We start from the raw sequence: 21,263 nt of genomic DNA on the forward strand, positions 1-21,263 counted from the left end.
TGTGATGAGCAAATGCATAAAACCACTGAAGACATCGCATTTCATAAGCATTTTTTATTTGGATTTCTATATAGGAATGAAATTAAGCTTTTAACTTTTAGTGAATACGGTATTGCTATTTTCAACACGGACAAATGCTGTACACAAGACTCAGGGGATTTTCATGATGTACAGAAAATATATTTATTTTTAAGCACGCGTGTGTGTATGTGATCCCCTAGGGTAGGTGGTTTTTCCTTGTTTTAAAGTTTAAGAAAAATCTTTTAGTAATTTTCATTTCCTTCTAACAGTTATAGTTTCACCACTTAAACCATCTCCTCAAATGAAGGCTATTTGTTTGCATATTAAGTTTTAAAAAGTTTAGTTGATACCAGCTGCTTACCGCTGAGGCTGAATAAGCCACTACCAGCCACAAGCTGAACTAACCCCAGGTGTTCAGTGAAAGGGCATGAACGGCTCCTAGCCCTGAATATATGTCCAATGGCCCAGAAGTTAACCAGGTACCGAACGATATTCAGACCCATGCCCAGCTGGCGCTTAAAAAGGTAGGAAAGCTATTTAACTGGTGAATGGAACAAAAATTGAAGTTAACCAGCTAAGTGATGCTCTGCCTTAACTCCACCCCAGCTTAGGGGATGGCTGGTTAGTGAACATATTCAGTGGCACTAACCAGTTAAGTGCCAGTTCGCTCAGTGGGGTTTAACTGGACTTGCCTCTCCTGCCCGATTAAGCCCTCTGAACACCAACCCCAAAGAATAGCAGCAGTGTTTAGTTTCTTTCCGACTTTTTTGTATTAGAACACAAGAACTTAGTGATAAGAGTGCAGTAGCACAGCAAATTGTGCAAGTGCAACTTCCCCATGTTTAAACTTGTACAGCGCTGCGTAACCCTGGCAGCGCTATAGAAATGCTAAGTAGTAGTAGTAGTAGTAACTGCCCCCTCCCCAAATCAGTTCATCACACCTGCACTCTGCTGCCCAACATCAGGCTGCATATATGATAATAGGAACTGTAAGCAACTCCTTTGCTCAGTTCCCATAGCCCCATCACTTTGGTTATTTTGAGAGAATAGTCATTAAGAGGGTAATGTAGAATGTGCATAAGCACATGGTGGCTCAGTTCACATCCACGTATACACACAGCCAAGGTGCAGCGAGTTCTGAAGCAACAGGGCAGCCAAAAATCTTGCACAAACCCAGTTTGTTTTATTCAATATCAAATTGTTTAGAATACTCCAACATATGCATATTTTAAATCTTACTAGAAGCCAAATCCTTCCCAGATAGGAGAATACATCATTTAAGACCTAAGCATTTGAGCTTTAAATAAAGAAAAGTCTCAAACTCCATGAGCTGCACCAGATTCTATTAGAGGCAAGAACGCAAGCAACTACAGAAATCAGTGTCTACCAATGCAGCTATTTCCCAGACCAAGGACCACTCATGGGGTCCAAGCATATCAATGCACTTTGTATCCAGATCTACTGCCCTCCTAAATTAGGACATTCAGGCCATATTGCTCACTTACAGTTTCAACTGCTTGGACAGGACAGAGCCATTCATGCCTGCTTTAGTTTACCCTCTGAAATACTAGCCAATTGCCACTACTGATATTTATTTCCAGAAGACTGTGTGTTTTCTCTCTGTCTTCCCTACCAGAAAAACTAGCAGTTTTGTGTTTAAGCTCCAAGTTCTCAAACTGACCACCACAAGCTCCAGCAAGGGGCTGTGCCCAGAGAACTTATATAAGAACATAACACCATACTGGGTCGGACCTAGGATTCATCGAGCCAGTATCTTTGTCTCTGTACAGTGGCCAGTCCAGGTCAAGTGGAAGCACCTAGCAGTTCCAACAGAAAGTCCTTTCTTTATTGCTTACTGCCAAAAGTAGAACCAACTTGTCTTGCTAATTTACGGACATGACGTGCAGAACCTGGTCTAACCTTTTAAGCTCAACTATATTTCTAGGCCTTCTCTGGCACAGAGTCCATGTTGGAGTCAGTGCACACTTTCTTGAATTTGTTGTAAACCTTAAAGCTTTTAGGTGGCTCTTAAAGGCAGCAGGGACCCGAGACCTCTTTAGGATATGATTCAGAGCATTCCAGCCCTTTGATTCTTCAAGGAGGGATCTTGGTCAGAAACCAACTCAAAAGCAAGTGGAACTGCAACAGGTCTCAGCAGTAAAATATATGCCCGCTTGGAAACCAAGGTTATGATGGTCAGTAGCAGGACACACAATTGTGAACTGGCAAACACAGACCAATGCAGAAGGCCACAGTGACGCAATGCAAACTATGATTATCACCCAAGGTGAGGATGAAGTATGGAAAAAAGTTCTCCCAATACACTCCGATTTGCAGTAATACATGCTGGCAAGAGAAGCGGCCTAGTGTTTCGAATATAGGCTGAGAAGCCAAGATTCAAAATTCCTATGTATGCTACTTGTGACATTGAGCCAGCTGCTTTATCTTCCACAGCCTCATACTCATTTAGATTGTTAGTTCCTTGGGGGGAAGAAAATTTATTGTACCTGAATATTTAGTAGACATCTATAAGTTGCTGTGGGCATTTCCTGATGGCAAAGAGTCACACATAATTCCAACACCTTTGTACTGTATATCTAGCAAAACTACACACACACACCCCTCTAAATATTAGCAAGTGCTTTTAAAGCTATAGATGCACGCCAAATAATATTCTTATGCTTCATGTGGGAACCATCTCAAGCATGGAGTATCACCAGTGTGTTTGGGGGAGGGGGAGGAGAGGATGGCGAAGGCTCTGTCATGGTTCACCCCAAAACATGGAGATCTGGCAAACTTCCGGCCACAATGTGGGAAATTACCACCATGTCCAAGCATTTCAAATTGCGCACAAATCCAGCATGCAGAGGTATCTTCAGGCAGAAAATAACCGAAAGGAAGGCTGCCTTCATACAACAAATGCATAAGTGGGGTCTCTAGGTCCAGCCCAATAGTCCATAGTGACCTGCTGCAAACAAGCAGCTGAGGCAGTGATAAAGACAAAAAAAAGTATTAAGCACTGCAGGGTTGTTTGTTTTTCTTTTTACCTAGAGCACACAAAGAAACAAACAAACAAACAAACAAAAAAAAGGAGTAGGGGTGGGCACTGGGTGGAGTTCTTCTTCACTGCCACCCTAAAAAAATATCCAAGGTATGGCATAATGCTCCTTGTCAAAGAGGATTTTAAACGGCGATAGTAAATACCTTGTCTGTGCTCCCGTATTCAGAGTGTCAAACATTAGGTAACTTACACTATTAATTGGCTCTTGAACTGTGAACTAAAAAGTAATTCCTGAAAGTCATATAAATCAACACAATACTCCCAGCATTTCAGATAAATACAAGAAGTTCATCAACAGCCTGGCAAAGATCTGAAAGATAGCAGATAACTGCCTAGGGTCAAAAACTTAACGAAAATGGAACAGTATGAAAACTGATCTCTACTGGAAACTCTCAGAGCATTTAACCTACCCCTAGAGAACAGTCATTTTCTGTTAGTGTTAATGATGCCTTTATTTTCTGAAGCTCTCAAGTAGTTTTCCACTATCATGGATTTGTCAGTTACATCCAAGACTCCCATTCAAAGTAAGGGCTAGATTTACTAAAGCATGCTAATGTGGTACTGTACTAACACCATTAACCCACATTATTATTGTTAGGATTTATTTACTGCCTTTTTGAAAGAATTCACTCAAGGCAGTGTACAATAAAAATAAATCAAATATAAGCAATAGACAATTACAGCAGTAAAAATATTCAAATAATACAAGTATGGCACAGTATACTACAGTGCAATCCGCTTAAGTGCAAGGGTCTGGGACCAAAGAAATACATGCAGTTAACCGGAGCGTGCACTAAATCGTAGTGACCCAAAGAAGCTTGAAATCTGATAAACACATGTACTGTTTATTATACGTACAGTATACAGTCTCTGTTAACTGACATTAGGCTTACTTAAAGTAATCAGTCATAGTCCTCTGTACACTATTGTGTCTTTGAGTTCCATAGACTATCTGCCAGACGGTAAAAACTGTCATAGCACTAACATCCAGTGGCCCACCAACAGGCCCGCACGGTGTTGAGACTCTCCAGTGCTCTTGCAAAAGCGACGGGAGGTTGAATTTCATCAGCATTTGCCTCGCTGTTCAAATCATCTGTTTCATCATCATCCGTTGCCTGCGTGTAAGCGCATATCTTGAAATCAGTGTCGGCAGCTGTTTGTAGATCGTAATCAACAGCTACGTAGTGATGAAACTCCTCTTCAGTAACACCGGTTGGTATGTCAATAGCCTGTTCATCTGATACGTTCGCAACAGCTGCATCTGTTTCGTCCCTCTCCACATCCTTAACAAAGCATGCCCGCTTGTAGCAATTCACAATGGTTGCCTGTGTAACACGATTCCAAGCTTCTTTCTGCATATGTAGGGAATCCAACAGTGGCAGATTACAAGCCAGTTCAATAGCACGTTTATCCTTGCCAGTCTGGTCATCCATAACGCAGCACAAGAGCCCAATAATGTTTTTTGAAATTGGCTATTATGCCCTGATCCATAGGTTGAATCAGAGAGGTAGTGTTTGGTAGCAGGAAGACCACCTTGACGTTAGACAGCCTGCCATCATCAATGTGTGCAGCACAATTATCACAAAGCAACAAAATCTGATGCTTTTGTGCCCGCATTCTAGTGTCTAACTTATTTAAACCACTGCTTCAAATTTCCCCAGTCTCCACGAATTTGCGTTCGCCTCGTATGAACGCAGGACGTCGCTTAACTTTCTTGAAGCAACGGGGCTGTTTGCTCTTTCCAGTGACAAGTGGTTCCAACTTCTCACTCCAGCCATATTGTAGCAAAGGAGATCGTCAGTCGTTCCTTTGACGTTTACTTCCTGTAGTTTCGGCTTATTTGAATGCAAGTGTTTCCACCGGATTCGCTCGCCAGTAGAGACCGGGTTTCGTCAGCCCTGCAAATGTCACGAGGTTGCAAACTTGTTCAACGTGGTAGGAAGAATTGAAAAAACCCAATTTTCAGTACCGAAGTCACAGCGTCTGGTTTCTTTTCCATGCTGTTTCTTGAATTTTATGTTGTTCCTCTCCTTCCATCTTTTCCACCAGTCCAACAGTGGCTTTGAATCAGTTAGTCCAAGACCTTCAGCTAGCTGATTAGCTTTCTCCAAAAGCAGTGGACCACTGACAGGAAACTGTCTGCTCCGACTTGAGAAAACCACCGAAGAGGAGCATCTTCTACCTCCTCAGCTTTCTTACCTGTTTACATTTCCTGTGTGTATCTGTATTGTTTTGCCAGTCTTCCAGAAGCTGGTTTTTCTGCTTCAAGATATGTGAAATTGACTGGGATTGACCCCATATCCTTTAGCAATAGATGCCTGTTTGTTTTCTAATTTTTTTTAAGAACTTCTATTCGTTCAGCCAGTGTTAAGTTCTTACAGTTGCGAGACGACACTCCACTGTACACTCTAACAACTTTCTTTTGCTTATTCTAACAAATTAACTCTCATTGGTTACTGCCTGTGGTAGGTAACCAATGGAGTTATGCGATAGAATTCAAATTTATCGCCCCATTGTCAGCCCAACCGGCTTCCCAGTATTCCGTGCGTGCGTTTATGCGGAGTCTTTCATGCAGAGGAAGAGTCTTAAACCATGCATATAAGCAAATCTTGCACTTATCACTGGTGCGCTGACCTATGTTTGTCCCCATAGAAATTGAGGGCGCCAAAACATGACTGAAGTACAGCATGCAGTTAAACAGAGCATGCGCTTATCCGACGTGCACTTAAATGAGTGAACTGTACTTACAATGTCAACACAATACGTAATAGAATATTTTAATAGACAGTGTAGGGTATAAGAAAAAAAAGAGAAGCGATTGTGAGCCCTTTAGGGACAGATACAATCTAAGTATTGTACCTGGGACAATGGCAGATTAAGTGACTTGGCCAGAGTCACAAGGAGCTGCAGTGGGAATCAAACTCAGTTCCCCAGGTTCTCAGCCCACTGCACTAACCACTAGGCTATTCTTCAACAGAGCTTACAATCTGTTTGAGACAGACAAATAGGACAAATAAGGGATTAGGGCAGTGATTTTCAAACTTTTTCATGTCGTAGCACACTTACAAAGTGCAAAAACTGTCAGAACACACCATCAGTTTTTTTTTATATATATACAATTTAACAAGTATTAAGTTTGTGTTTAAAGTTCAATAATTAACATTGTTAGCCTTATAGCGACAAATAACATGCATTCAAAAACAAAAATTTTAAAGTGAATCCTCCCACCTCATCACCCTCATCTTTAAAAAACTATAATCAGTGAGAAATCTGTGCTTCCAGCCCCGCCTCTCTGCACCCACATACCATCCATACTTTTTCCAGCCCCCCTCCCTGCACCCACATACCATCTACCTTTTTTTTCTAGGCTCTCCCTACACATGTACAACATTCATCTTTTTTCTAGCCTCCCCTCCCTGCACCCATATACTAGTCATATTTTCCAGCCCCCTTCCTGCACCCACATACCATCCATATTTTTTCCAGCCCCCCCCCCCCCCCATAAATTCTCATCTAAGACTCATACCATCAAACAAACACTTACCACTTTGGAGACAAACCACAGTTAACTACCACTGAGCAAATCCTCCGAATTCTCCCTTCAGTAACTCAGCACCGCACTCACTCTCTGCCCGGGCCGATGCAGCAAGGCCCACACCGACAAACACACGAACCAGCTATACATGGAGGTCACCACATGCATGTGCCAGTAGATCAGGTGACAACTGACGCTGCTGGCCCATGCACGTATCAGCGCGAACCCCGCCGCACCAGCCCGGGCAGAAAGCAAGTGCGGCTGTGCTGAATTACTGGAGAGAGGAGGCGGCGGTACTTGGATGTCTCGGAGGACTCTGGGTATATAGGTGGTCACTGAGAGGCTAGTACACTCCCAAAGGAGGTGGAGCGGCCAGGCCAAATCATCACTGACAGCTTGCTGCAGTTTTTTTGAGAGCACAAATAGCTGCAGGAAGGGTAGGTTACAGGAGATCCCTTCTCGACTGCAACATACCTGGGGAGCTGCTGCAGCACACTGGTCGAAAAATGCTGGATTAGAGAATTACTTATTGTGGGAATGATTAAAACAGACTTGGCCACTGCCCTCCAGAAACCCCAACTCCTTTTCCTGTTGTCCACCAGGGACGTATCATAAAACCCTCAGTCTTGTCATTTCTATGGCTAAACCAGGTGCTGCACCCAAGGAGATCCGACTTCCCATCATGAGATGCCATGAGAGACACTTGAGATGAAGGCTTACAACCATCCAGGATTAACACAGATCCTCTTACAGACTGCTGCCTTTCATGGCCCATGCAAAATCGAAACAGAGATCCAACCTAGAATATAGGGGTCAGTAACTACATCTCATCAACAGCCTTCAGACTTGCAGACGGTCTACAAGAAATTATAAATAAAAAAATAATAATAAAACTTCCCACTGAGGCACTATCCCCTATTGACTGGACTAGCCACCTCCCCCTTTCTGTCCCACTACATAAAATGGTAAATGTGCATGAACACATGACAGTACCTTTCAGTAAATCTAGCCCTCCATATCACGTGTGTGGTTTTATATACACATACATTCTATGGCGTCTGTCCCAATTTATCTTACGTCCCATTTTTCTTTGGCTGGGTAAAATAAATCATGTCTGTAAAACGTGCTATATATAATGCCTTCCCCTTTCCTACACACATTTGCCCTCATATTATTACAAGACCAAGAGGTGCTCCTGGCACTTTCATCTGCAAACAGCAGACCAAAGATACTGCAAGGGAGATGGATGACCAGAATTCTCAATTATAACTGATTCCTCTTCCACCCTCCCACCCACCCACACCACCACCAAACAATTTTCATTTCAGGAGTGTTTTATCAGTTATAGCAAAGAACTACAGAAAATTGGTAGCCCTAGTAACAGTATAATCAAAAAGGTTTACTTTAGCAGAATATAGTGTTTGGCAATACATGCACTGGAGACAGAATAAGACATGGCAGCAAAAGTTGGGAAGCAATACCAAATTTGTAAACAAAAGATTATAAATAAGCAGATAAATATGTATTGGTGTCATTGTTTGAGCCTCACTTATTTCTTAATAAGGCTTCTTAGCCTTCTTCTGCATTTTTTTTTTTTTTTTGGGGGGGGGGGGGGGGGGAATGCCATCAGCTTACCTGATGTTATCAATCCAGCAGTCAATAATGACAGGCAGAAGCAGCTCCAAGTTCAGCCACAGAGTGAAATAAGTGTCTGTCTTTTTGGAGCAGAGGTAGTGCACCACACTGGGCTTATCCAACTTTGCTTCCAGCTGGTTACCGAAAACCCCCGGGACTGTGAACAAATCAGAAATAGAACAGGCTAAAAACTACTTGTGTCACCAAAAGAAGTCTACGAAAACTCAGATAAATACTGTAATTTAAAAAAAAAAAAAAAAAAAAAACAACACACACACCTCTTAGAATTATCAGGAAATTAGAGCCCAATCAAATTTCAGTTTCGACATTGAAACCGACCCAAAATCCAGGTTTGGGTTTTGGCTGAAAATGCAACTGCATTTTCAGCTGAAACCCTCTCCCTCGCTCTCCACCCCATGCCCCCACCCACCCACCACCCGAAGGCCTTCCCAGGCCTACCTTTAAAACTCCTGGTGGTCTAATGGGTCTTCATGGCAAAAGTGATCCCCAGTCACTCTTGCCCTAGCCGATTCCATAGCTAAAATGGCTGCCCGTAGGAGGTTCCGGCGGCCATCTTGGGACTAGAAGCAACATAAGCAGGAGCAATTTTCAGGGGCAAGAGTAAATGGGGATAACTCTACTCTGAAGACCCACTAGACCGCCAGAAGGTTAAAGGTAGGCCTGGGAGGGCCGTTCGGGTGGGTGGTGAATGGGAAGGAGAGGGGCACCAAGAGTAAATCAGGAGGTGGGGGGGGGGGGGGGGGCTTTGGTTTCAAAACCAAACTGCAAGTTTCAGTTGCTGGTTCACTTTCAGTTGAAACCAAGAATCCCGGTTTCGGTTGGCCTCTACAGGAAATAACTTTGATTTGGCTGCTTCCAGGCTTCTCGTACAAACACTAATTCTGTTCCCAGTGGACTACTGTAATATTATCTATTAAAATGCTCTCAGTCCCTTATAAAAACAGCACCCCCTACTGGGCAGGACTGTAGGTGAAGGACTTCTGCTCAGCTTAGAGGGAATAGTGGCATGTAGGTTAAGACGTACACCCAAGGAGGGTTTGTTCAGCTTTTCCCAATGTTTGCACAATGCCGAAATTAAGGATTCCCTGTTCGAGATCTGTTATTGTGGAATGCCCTTTCCTGTGGCTTTGTGTGGGTGAACAGGAACCACTGCAGGCTAATTTTGTTTGTTACTGGACTGCCAAAAAACGTAATGGCCCTGTTTAATAAGATGCGCTAGCGTTTTTTAGGCACGTACTAAAAATCAAGCACGCACTAACCATGTAGACACCCATAGGAATATTATGGGCATCTACATGGTTAGCATGCATTAATGCTTAGCATGCACTAAAAACACTAGCGTGCAGCTTAGTAAACATGGTCCTAAGTTTCTTAAGCTGAAGATTTACCTGTTTATGAAGGTATTTGAGGGAGGCAGAGGAGCAGGAAAGTGTTGGAGGACTTGATGGACTGACTTTGTAATTTTATTTAATATTCTGTTGTTGTTGCTGTACTTTTTTTGTATACTGCATATTGCGGCTGGAATTGCCATCTATAAACATAAGTAAATAAATGAGATTTGTGGCTCCAACCGGGTCACTCAAGGACATTCACCTTTTGATCTTTAGCTGTTTCGGTCTTTACCTAGGTTGTATCAGTAAGCTGCTTAAAACTAGAGCTACCAATTTAATCTTAAGAGTAAAAGAATAGAAGCTAGTCTCTTTCCGACTCCAGTTGCTTCCTGTTTCAGTTTCTAGAATTCTCTAGTGGTCACTAGAGAAGGAAGCTTTGTGGCACCTCTCACAAGGGAGAAAATGCTTTGGCAAATGGCTCAATGCTACCTACCCTTTTCTAGCATGTTTCAAAACCAACACGAAAATATTAAAAAGTAATTAGGAAAAAAAGCAGATGAGGAATAGCAGAAGGGCCATGCCAGACAGGAGAACTGGCACCCAAACAAACAATAAGGGCTTCTTTACAAGCCATGCTAGCAATTCCCGTGTGGCAAATGAGAGGAAGTTCATAGAATTGAATGGGCTTCCTCTCATTTGCCGCACTGGGAATCTGTACGGCGAATTTGGTAAAACAGGTCCTAAATGACATGTGCAGCACTATTTTAGATGGTTTGTCTATGGGAGAATATCAACATCAAAGTGAAAACATGCAGAAAACATGACATACTTCACAAAAGTAGGGCGCCTGTATAGGTCCCATGTAAAATTGACATATTCCACCCTTGGTGAGACATATGTAGGCTAAGGTGATATCCACGTACCGAGGGATGAGCTATTTTAGCAATCTACATGTTTAAAAAAAAAACGGATGAGGGAAGCAAAGTGAATGGGTTGTGTCAGCATTGCTGCACAGCTTTGTAAAGGGGGGGGGGGGTTAGTTTTGTCTCTATTAAATTTGAACCCATGTGCTGTACTTATATTTCCATTTTTTCTTATACAGGACAAAATCAGCAATAAAGGCAGTTATGATATATCCTAAATCAGTATTAACATACAAAAAAAAATTTAACACCGAGAGAAAAAAAATTTTAACAAAAAGATGTCATATATACATTAAATAGTACCAAGGACAGTGGAGAGCCCTGAGGCACTCTACACAGTCCCACGTTACTGTTAGGGATCACCTTCGATATAAAGGCAGGGGGATCAATCCTGTCTCCAAACCCTCGACCACCAGGATACCCTCCAGATAAGCCCCAGGAATGGGTAGGAATTCAGAGCTGCCTAGCGGGATGAAGGAGGGTCATAACAGCTGGTCTAGTGTGGGGTGAGAGGAGCGGCTCTGGACGAAACTGGGAATGGGCTCAACAAACAAGTTATGGCAAGGTGGCAGGTTAACTCCTGCCCAAACTAGCATCTTGCCATAACTTATTCATGGGTCAGACCATGGTAAATTCCAATGTTGAAGTGTCAAAGCTGGCATTTATTCCCCACTTCAGAAGGGGGAACAAAAATGCTCTAGTGTTGCAAAAGACACACCCAGACCAAGTCTCCTTGCCATTTGCATGCACATCCCAGCTTTATAAAATGAGAACTTAAGATGTTTATCTTGCATAAACGACTTATGTTCCCATTTATGCCCATCTGAAACAGTAGCCCTTCTAAAATCAAACCCTTAATGTGGCCAAGGGAAAATAATTCTAATTGTAGGTAAACAATGTGAGGTTACATATTAGGCGTCATCAACCAGGAAAAGAATACTGGAGTCAATCGATGAGAACATATTGTACTTATTCAGCTGTCTGTGTGGCAGCGGCAGCAAAAAGAAAAAGGCAAACACTGTGTTAAGAATTATTTAGAAAGGAAAAGAAACTACACCTTGAATATTGCAGTTGAGTATCCTCTCTCAAAAATAGAACTAAAAGAGGACAACAAAAGTGATAAAAGGAGAAGGAACATTTCCCCTTACAAGTTAAAACTCTTGGGTTTGTAGAAGATTGAGGGAATCTGACAGAATGGAGGTGGGAGAACAAGCTATTTAAAGTGCAACTCCAACTGTATCTGCAAATGGTTGTAGGTTGCCAGTACAAAATGTTGGGAACTTTTTACTCAGAAAGGACTACTATGTATGCATAGAGTTCCTCTTTATGAAGGGCTGCAGATGCGTACGTATTTCAGCAGTGACAATGAGAAGATCAGACTACTGTCATTCCTTTTATGCAAGGGTTACTTACACAAAATTAGAAGTAGTACAAAACACAGCAGCTGTCTTCTTGTTTGGGCATTTGTGGTCATACTACTCTTCATCTATAGTATTTACACTAGCTGTCTGCAACCTACAGACTATAGTCACTTGTCTATGGGTTTTACAGATTTAGAGGCATGTTTTCAAAGCCCTTAGCCTTCCAAAGTTCCATAGGTTTCTATGGAACTTTGGAAGGCTAAGTGCTTTGAAAATATGCCTCTTTCTCTACTCCAAAATGCGGCAGTTCGTCTCCTGTGCACAGTTCGTAAATATGACCATATTATACCACTACTTATGCATTAGCATCAGTTGCTGGTTCTGTACTGAGTGAAATTTAAAATCTTTATGTTAGTTCATAAAAGTTTTTATGCGGGTGTACCAGATATTCACTGCTCTAAAAGGCCTGATTCTATACTGGTGATTCCTCCTCCAATCGAGGCTGCATTTAGCGTCCACTAAGGAGACCATATTTCTGACAAGCTCCGCTGTTGTAGAATAGTTTTACCGGCTGATATATGCATAGAATTCTCTTAAGCAATTCAAGGTTTTGTTGAAGACTTTTTTTTTTCATTTGGTGTTTCAAGATCAGAGCCTACTTACTAGGTGAGAGTTGGGATTAAGTACATAAGTACTGCCATACTGAAATGATAAATAGTAGTAGTAGGTCCATCAAGCCCAGCATCCTGTTTCCAACAGTGGCCAATCCAGGTCACAAATACCTGGCAAGATCCCCCAAAAGTACTAAATATTCTATACTGCTTATCCCAGAAATAGGGATTTTCCCCAAGTCCATTTAATAATGGTCTATGGACTTTTCCTTTAGGAAGTCGGCCAAACCTTCTTTAAACTCCGCTAAGCTAACTGCCTTTACCACATTCCAGAGTTTAATTACACGTTGAGTGAAGAAACATTTTCTCTGATTCGTTTTAAATTTACTACATTGTAGCTTCATTGCATGCCCCCTAGTCCTAGTATTTTGGAAAGTGTAAACAGACGCTTCACATCTACCTGTTCAACTCCACTCATTATTATATGACCTCTATCATATCTCCTCTAAGCCGCCTTTTCTCCAAGCTGAAGAGCCCTAGCCGCTTAGCCTTTCCTCATAGGGAAGTCATCCATCCCCTTTATCATTTCCGTTGCCCTTCTCTGCACTTTTTCTAATTCCACTATATATTTTTGAGATGCGGCAACCAGAATTGAACACAATATTCGAAGTGCAGTCGCACCATGGAGCGATACAAAGGCATTAGCATCCTCATTTTTGTTTTCCATTCCTTTCCTAATAATATCTAACATTCTATTAGCTTCCTTAGATGCAGCAGCACACTGAGCAGCAGGTTTCAGCGTATCATCGACGACGACACCTAGATCCCTTTCTTGGTCCGTGACTCCTAACATGGAACCTTGCATGACGTAGCTATAATTCGGGTTCCTCTTTCCCACATGCATCACTTTGCACTTGCTCACGTTAAACGTCACCTGCCATTTAGACGCCCAGTCTCGTAAGGTCCTGTTGTAATTTTTCACAATCCTCCCGTGATTTAACAACTTTGAATAACTGTGTCATCAGCAAATTTAATTACCTCACTAGTTACTCCCATCTCTAGGTCATTTATAAATATGTGTTAAAAAGCAGCGGTTCAAGCACAGACCCCTGGGGAACCCCATTAACTACCCTTCTCCATTGACAATACTGACCATTTAACCCTACTCTCTGTTTTCTTTTTTTTTATATATACTTTTTTATTGATGACAATTTCAACAGAACAAGAAAACATATTTCTTACACAGTGTCCTACATCATGCAGTTGCAAATCTATATACATCAAATGACTGTATGTTATGATTGGGGTCTGAACCCCTCTCAAACTTACCCTCTTTCCTGGGAGTCAGCTTCTTAGCTGGCTTCTGTTTCTTTCTCTGTCCTTTCTGAGCTGGCTCTGTCTCTCTGTGCTGGCAGCTTCCAGCAGCAGGGCTCTAATTGTTTCACTATACTGCACCTGTGTGGGTAGTCTGAGTTGCTCTAACTCTCTTTGGGTGTACTGGCTTCAAGTGTTTCACGGTTTTGCATTGGTGTGGGTTGGGCCTCTCTGGGTCAGTGTGCTTTTGCCTAGGTCTAGGAGTGTGACATCATCAGGGAGGGCCTTGATAAGGAAGTGGTGTTGTTTCCTTCAGAGCCTTTGCAACGGTGGTGTTTGCTTTAGGTAGGGTGGTGCAGTGTGCACTTCTGACTCTGTGTCTAGTTTCCCCTGCTTGCTTTTGCTAAGGTCCAGGTTAGTGTTAGTGCAGTGTGCACTGTGACTGTGTGTTTAGCTTTCCTGCTTTTCCTTTGGTTCCCCCTGCTTTTCCTCTTGGTTTTGGAAAGCATTGCTATGTGTAGGCTTGGAAGCTCTGTTGCTGATAGAAGTACTTCAGGTTTGGTGTTGTTAGGAACACTGCAGAGTTTGCTGTTAGAAGTACTTCTGGTGTTTGTGCTATTGGGAGCATTGCAGTCTTTGCTGTTGGTGTTTGGTGATTTAGAATCACTTTTGGCTTATGTGTTAGCTTCCCTTCTTTTTCCTTGTGCCTCCCCTGTCTTCCCTTTTAGTGCTAGGAGCTCTTCCGGTTGCTTGCCAGAGTAGTGCTTAGGAAGCACCTTGTTAGTTGTTTCTAGCTTGCTAGAGCAGTGCTTAGGTAGCTGGTTAGTTCTGTTTTTAGCTTATTAGTGTAAAGCTCTGCTTGTAGCTTGGTGCTTAGTAGCACCTGTGTTAGCTTTGTGTTTAGTTCCCTGCTCTGTTAGTTTAGGGCTTAGGAAGTCCCTTTCTTGAGCAGGGATTAGGAGCTCCTGTTTAGTATAGGGCTTAGGAAGTCCTTTTGTCAGTTTACTGTTAGGAACACTCCTGCTGGTTTAGGGATTGGGAGCACGTAGATCAGTTTAGGTTTAGGAGCACTTCTGTTTCCAGTCCTGGTCCCTATGTCATCCGGTATCCAGTAAGTCCTGTCGGCTACTCGAACCCAGGAGCTCAACTTCTGGGGGGCTTAGTAGCTAAGTGCAGGTGAAAGCTGTGTGGACCAGTCCAGTGTGCTCCAGTCCCGTGTTCCAGTCCTGTGTCCTCCAGTCCGGGGGACCAGTCCAGTGTGCTCCAGTCCAGTGTGTTCCGGTCCGGTGTGCTCCAGTCCAGTGTATTCCGGTCCGGTGTGTGTTCCAGTCCGGGGGATTGCAGTCCAGTGTTCCAGTCCTGTGTCCTCCAGTCCGGGGGATTCCAGTCCATGTGTTCCGGTTCGCTGGGCAGTGCCTGCAGTCCCTGCCGGTGTGTTTACCCAGTGTCGGTTGGTGGGTTTTGCCTGCTGCTGTTGCTCCTCGTCAGCAGCCCAAGGGCTCACGTTTGCTCCAGAGCCCAGTCCCGCGGGCTCTGAACCTGAGAACCTGACACTGTATATGTATCAAACTTTTTCCATTTTCCCCCCCCCCCCCCCCCCTCCACGCTCTCCTCCCTTCCCCCCCTATTTTCCACCTCCCTCCCCTCTCCCCCCTCCCCCTATCTACCCCCCATCCCTCCTCCCCCTACTTCACCAGATAGTTTAACACTTTCATTTGTTAACCATTCAATACCCTACTGCGTGCCAGCGGGGTTAGTGTGTCTAGAAATGGCATCCAACATTGCAAAAACTGATCCCCCTTCGGGGAGGCTAGATCTGAAATGTCCTTTCTTTCAAGTGCACTGAGCGATATCATATATGCCCTCCACAATTGTATCGAGGGTCTTTCCTCTTGCAGCCAAAGTTTTAATATTGTCTTTTTCCCCATCATTACTGCTCGTCGTGCAAATCCTTTGAAGCCACGTTTAGCTGGTCCTCGAGTTGTAAACAAGTCAAATAGCAGGCCAGGTTGTCTCTTCCATGATGTTGCCCACATTTTGAAGACTTGCTCACACACTTGTGACCAGAACCCCTTCACTGGTGGGCACTGCCAAAACATATGGCCCAGGTGTGTGTGCTCCCCGCCCTGCACACCTGGAACAATCATCCTCCGGCCGCAAGGTGGCTCGGAACGCCCTGTGTGGCGATATGTATAATTGCATAAGGAACTTATATTGGGTTTCCCATATTTCTGCACTCCCAAATACCTTATAGCATGTCTGCAGGCAAGATTGCAAGCTTGACCCTTCTATATGGGACCCCACTTCCTTTGACCACTCCTGTGCCAGTTGTTGATATGGTACTGTCGGCATCGCCTCTCTTATCTGGGTGTGATAATATTTTAGTGGTGTTGCCCCCCGCGCTTCCAAGTCATAAATTTCTATCACCTGGTCTCGCACTATTGACTCAAGATTAGTCCTAGGTAAAGCCCGTATATAGTGCTGTATTTGGTTATATGCCAGGAAATCCCCCACCTGTAATCCATGGCGCCTCTGCAGTTCCTCTTCAGCCTTTAGGGTTCCATCGTCCTGCGTGATTTGAAACAGAAATATAATACCTGCATTTTTCCATTTCCTAAATGTGGACGAGAAGTTTCCTGCTGGAAAATCCACATTACCTCCAATAGGTAAAAAACGGTGATACCATAGGTTAAACTTATATAATTTACCAATCCATTTCCAGGCCTTTCACAGTGGCATAACTAAGAAACTTATGTGGTTTGGGGTTTTCACCTTTCCCGATCCCGCATGCAGCCAGTAGCTCAAGTGTGTACCTCCCAGCACTGCACACTCGGTTTCCGGATAAGAGAAGTGTGTCGTCCCTCTAAACCAATCAGATATGTGTCGCATGCATCCCGCTACTGATATCCATTTAATGCTGAGGGCCCCCAGTCCTCCTTTATCTCTGGGTAGGTATGTTTGTTGTAATGATACTCTGGCCCTCCGCCCATTCCATAAGAATTTCTTAAGGGCGCTACGGAGGTCCTTTTTGTCTCTCTGAGTAATAAATAGTGACAGCATTTGGACTACGTATGACCATTTTGGTACAATGATAAAGGTAGTTTTTTGCCACATTAAAAGATCTGCCTTTGTAGCTTCCCATAATGGCTTCAGATTAATTTTATGTAACTGATTTAACTGTGCTGGTATACAGATTCCCAAATATTTTATCTTATCTATACTCCATTGAGGGGGAATTGGCCAACCCATCGTAGTTTGATTGAGGATTTAGTCGGCATCGCCACTGATTTTTGCCTATTTAGTCAGAAACCCCAATAATGACCAAATTCATCTACTGCTGTTGCAGGAATTACCACTATTGTTAGCAGAATCTGTAGTACTTCAGGAGTCAAACACCACACACCAGAATGAGAGAGAAATCTTCTTTATTTGCCAGCAAACAAAGTAGGACATCAGCTCTAGCTCTCTCTATGTCCTGTCCTTCTGTGTCTCTTCTTCTGAGCTCTCTGGATCCTGCGTCTCCTGTCTTCTCCTGTCAGTTGTCTCTCTCGTCTCAGCTCCTTCTGTTCTCAGCTCCTTCTCTAATGTAAGCTGCTTCTGCTCTCCTTTATATAGGGTCCTAAACCCTTCTAGCCCCCCTTTCTCACCAGATGGTAAAGAATAGATTGATTACCCTGTCTTGAACTAATTATCTCTACACATTTACTCAAAAATATCAGTTACATAGGTTTGAGATATTTCCTAAACTGACCTATGACCTGGGGCCTCTCAAACTAGACAATGTGGCACCTATCTCCTGCATTTTATTATTATTAAATTCTCAGATTCACAGTTATAGCTTAAAATACTAACCGGACTCTGGCATTCATTAAGGGGCCAATCTTACTTAATGGCACACAGACATGGTTTGTTATTACTTTCAGGAGGCCAGTCCTACACTTAGCTATAATCCATCAAGGAGAAGACTTGACTTTCCCTGACCTCTTTCACCTTCTAGCTTCATACACAGAACTAGCTAGGACTGTGGATAATTCAAACCAGATGATGACCTCTTAAACTGCAGACAAATCTCACTTGAAAAGTCAAAGATGTAACGCTGAATTGAAAAGATATTCTACATAGAAATAGAACTTATTAATTATACAGAATAAAACATATTTTAAAATAAGCAGAAATCAGAATTCCTTATAAGACAAAATCTAACTTATCTAGAATTATTTAAATCTACTCTATCTCCTTCTAAACAGCGTTCAGTCTAATCTTTTAAAACAGCTTGCTTGCTGATCCCTTGAGATTGTCCAATATGCCTTACTCAGAATGGCATCCAGATGTGGTAAATAATACCTATGAACAATCCATCACTCAAAAAGGGACAAAGAAAGTTTCATTTCTCACTGACCTTTCTAACCTCTAGTCTAGCAAAAGCTAGACATTTGAGTAATTAAAACCAGATGGCATTCTACCACTTTACAGGACTGAACCAAACAACCAGAATTAACAAATATGATTTCTCTGTCCAAGCTGCCTCACTGCTTCTAGTAGCCCTTGCAGGGACTCTTGCGGATTTGTAAGGGTTAACAATATATCATCTGCGAAGGCCAGTATTTAATTTGTAATTGCGGTGCTTCTACCCCTGTAATCTCTGGGTTTCTGCCCACCGTGCGTAAGAGGGGTTCTAGATACAGCAAGAAAAGCAGTGGGGACAGAGGGCAACCCTGTCTTGTTCCTCTCTGTACTGGAAACGCGGTGGATATCATACTATTCACCACTATACGTGCTGTAGGTTTCGCATAAAGCGTAGACACCGCTTTGAGATACCAGCCCTCCAGTCCCACATATTCCAGCACCTCAAAAAGATAGCCCCAGCGAACCCTATCGAATGCCTTTTCGGCATCTAGACTCACCAAGATTAGGGGTTCCTCACATACTTGGGCATGTGCTAGGGCTAACAACGCTCGGCAGACATTGAGTCCCGGGTGCCGCCCTCTCACAAAGCCTACCTGATGGTCGCCCACCAGGAGTGGTATATGCTTTGCTAATCTGTCTGATAACACTTTTGCCAGTATCTTTAAATCTACATTCAGTAACGAGATTGGTCTAAATGCCTCTGGTCTCTGGGGGTTTACCAGGTTTAGGTATCAGGGTGATCAGTGCCTCGTTCGCTCTATCTGGTAAAGCTTCATGTTCCACCACCTCTTCAAAGTATTTTGTAAGTGGGCCACTCACTCTATGGCTCAATATTTTGTAATATTCAGTAGAGAAATCGTCTATGCCTGGGCTTGTCCCCCCTGCCAGTGATTTGATCAACTGTTGTACTTCCAGCGCTTTTAGGGGGGCACTAAGCTGTTCACTAGCTTCCCGCGACAGGCGCAGCATTCCCAAGTCTTCTAAGTAGTCTGTAATCATTGATCCCGTTATCTCCTCCTCCGCCTCAAACACCCCAGTAAAATAATCTTGAAGAATTTGTATAATTTCTATGTTTTTGGGTCCCATCTGGGGCTTTTAAAGTATGGATATACGTTTTGTCTATCCATACCTTGGCCACCTTCGCTAGTAGTTTGCCATTCCGACTGCCAAATTTAAAATATTGGGCTCGCTTATGAAAGAATTTTTTTTGCCCTTTCGTGGAGTAGTGTATTCAAACTTGCTAAATTGGCCACCATTTGGTCATAGTGTCTGGCTGACGGAATCTGTTGATGTTTTCTTTTCGATTGGGCATAATGACGTTCTAGTTGAATAATCCCTTGCGCTAGCCGCTTGTTTCTAGCTGCTACATAGCTGATTATTTCGCCTCTCATCACCGCTTTTGATGTCTCCCAAAATAATCCTGGGGCCTCTTGATGTATATTATTGGTTTCCACATAAGTTCCCCATTTCTTTTCAAGGAATATTTGGAAGTCTGGGTCCCCCGCCAGGTATGCCGGAAATCTCTAGCGTCTGTGTTGTTCCCTAGGGAGGCCCAGTGCCACAACCACCCATATCAATGTGTGATCGGATATTGCCAAATGTTGGTCCCAACTTCACCGAGTGTACTGCAGGGAACAAGGAGGCTGCTAAAAGAATGTAATCTATGCGGGACCAGGTTCAGTGCGCCTTAGATAAATGGGTATACTCCTGCTGCATGGGATGCAAAAGACGCCAAGGGTCCACAAGGTCTAGTACTTTACATACGTAGTCTATTCCTTTGCCTCTCCCTAATGCCCCCCCAGGCCATGGATGACGATCTGTCCAGATCGGGATCTAAAACCTGATTAAAGTCTCCCATTATTATCCATGGGGCTGACTCATATTTTAGGCCCAATCTTACCAGTGTGGAAAAAAATTTGGGTCTCGTATATTAGGTCCATAAATACCACAGAGGTAATATTCTTGCCCTATGTAGTTTATGTGGACCAGTATGTACCTCCCCGCCCTGTCTTTTTCCACTGTTCTAGATACACAGGGGGGTGCCTCTCTTGATAAGGATCGCTACTCCGCCCTTGCGGCCCTCCGCCGAAGAAAAATGGCAATCTCCCACCCATTGCTGCCTCAATTTCTGGTGTTCTATATCCGTTAATTTGGTCTCCTGCAGACATGCTATTGTTGCTGTGTGAGTTTTTAAAAAAGCCAGTATCTTAGTCCGTTTCACTGGGGAAGTTATCCCCGAGACGTTCCAAGACACCAGGCATATCGAAGTTGTCTTACTCATTGACTCTTATTTGGTATCTCCTGCACAAGAGTTCCGGTAATTTCCAAGGCCCCGGGTCCCCCAGCCATGACCCACCACCTTTCCTCTGTGGGCTATGCCATTTAATCAATACATACATGTTTTTTGCCTTATTCCTACCCATCCCCTCTGGCAAAGATTGTCCCCCCTTCCCTCTACTACTATTACTATTTAACATTTCACCCCCTCCCGATGCCCACCCCTCCCTATCCTCCCATCTACCCCTCCATCCCTTCTCTCATGTGCCATGCATATCTGGCCACTGGGTCCGTATAACGCGACCGAGGGCTCACCTCCAACCCGGTTCACATATATAACTTTTTTCCGCCTCTTTAGTCACTGTCCATCTTATTTAAAGGTGCTCTGTTTCTTTCATACCTTGGAGTGTTCACTTATAGGTAGTATCCATGTTTCATGTCCCACTTTCACCCCAAGGAAGAGTTTATCCACTCCAGGGCTGTCTCCGGGGCTGTGAATGATTTCCAGCCGTTACTTGTCTGTATCCGCAGCGTGGCAGGGTATTGCAAAATAAATATTTGTTGATTCTTCACTAATTTTGCGCAGGCTGGTGTGAATGCGTGTCTCTGTCATCAGTTGGGCTGAGTAGTCCTGAAATATTTTAATGGTTCCTCCTTCATATTTTGCATCTTCCTTGTTACTTTTATAGCAGCTAAGTATTGCTGCTTTCTGGGAGTAACGGTGGAACTTAGCAATAATTACCCTAGGCCTGGTGTCCTGCAGCTG

At 43.4% G+C, this 21,263-nt stretch overlaps 1 protein-coding gene across 1 annotated transcript in view; it reads right to left on the minus strand.

Annotated features, from left to right (window-relative positions):
- Positions 1-21,263, minus strand: part of PLA2G15 (phospholipase A2 group XV) — a 55,372-nt gene that overhangs the window by 21,824 nt on the left and 12,285 nt on the right. The window contains exon 2 of the mRNA XM_030205140.1: positions 8,253-8,409. Coding sequence (XP_030061000.1) covers positions 8,253-8,409 — 157 coding nt within the window. The remainder of the gene's footprint in view (positions 1-8,252; positions 8,410-21,263) is intronic.

Source organism: Microcaecilia unicolor, chromosome 5, assembly GCF_901765095.1.
Source record: "Microcaecilia unicolor chromosome 5, aMicUni1.1, whole genome shotgun sequence".
Classification (NCBI taxonomy): domain Eukaryota; kingdom Metazoa; phylum Chordata; class Amphibia; order Gymnophiona; family Siphonopidae; genus Microcaecilia; species Microcaecilia unicolor.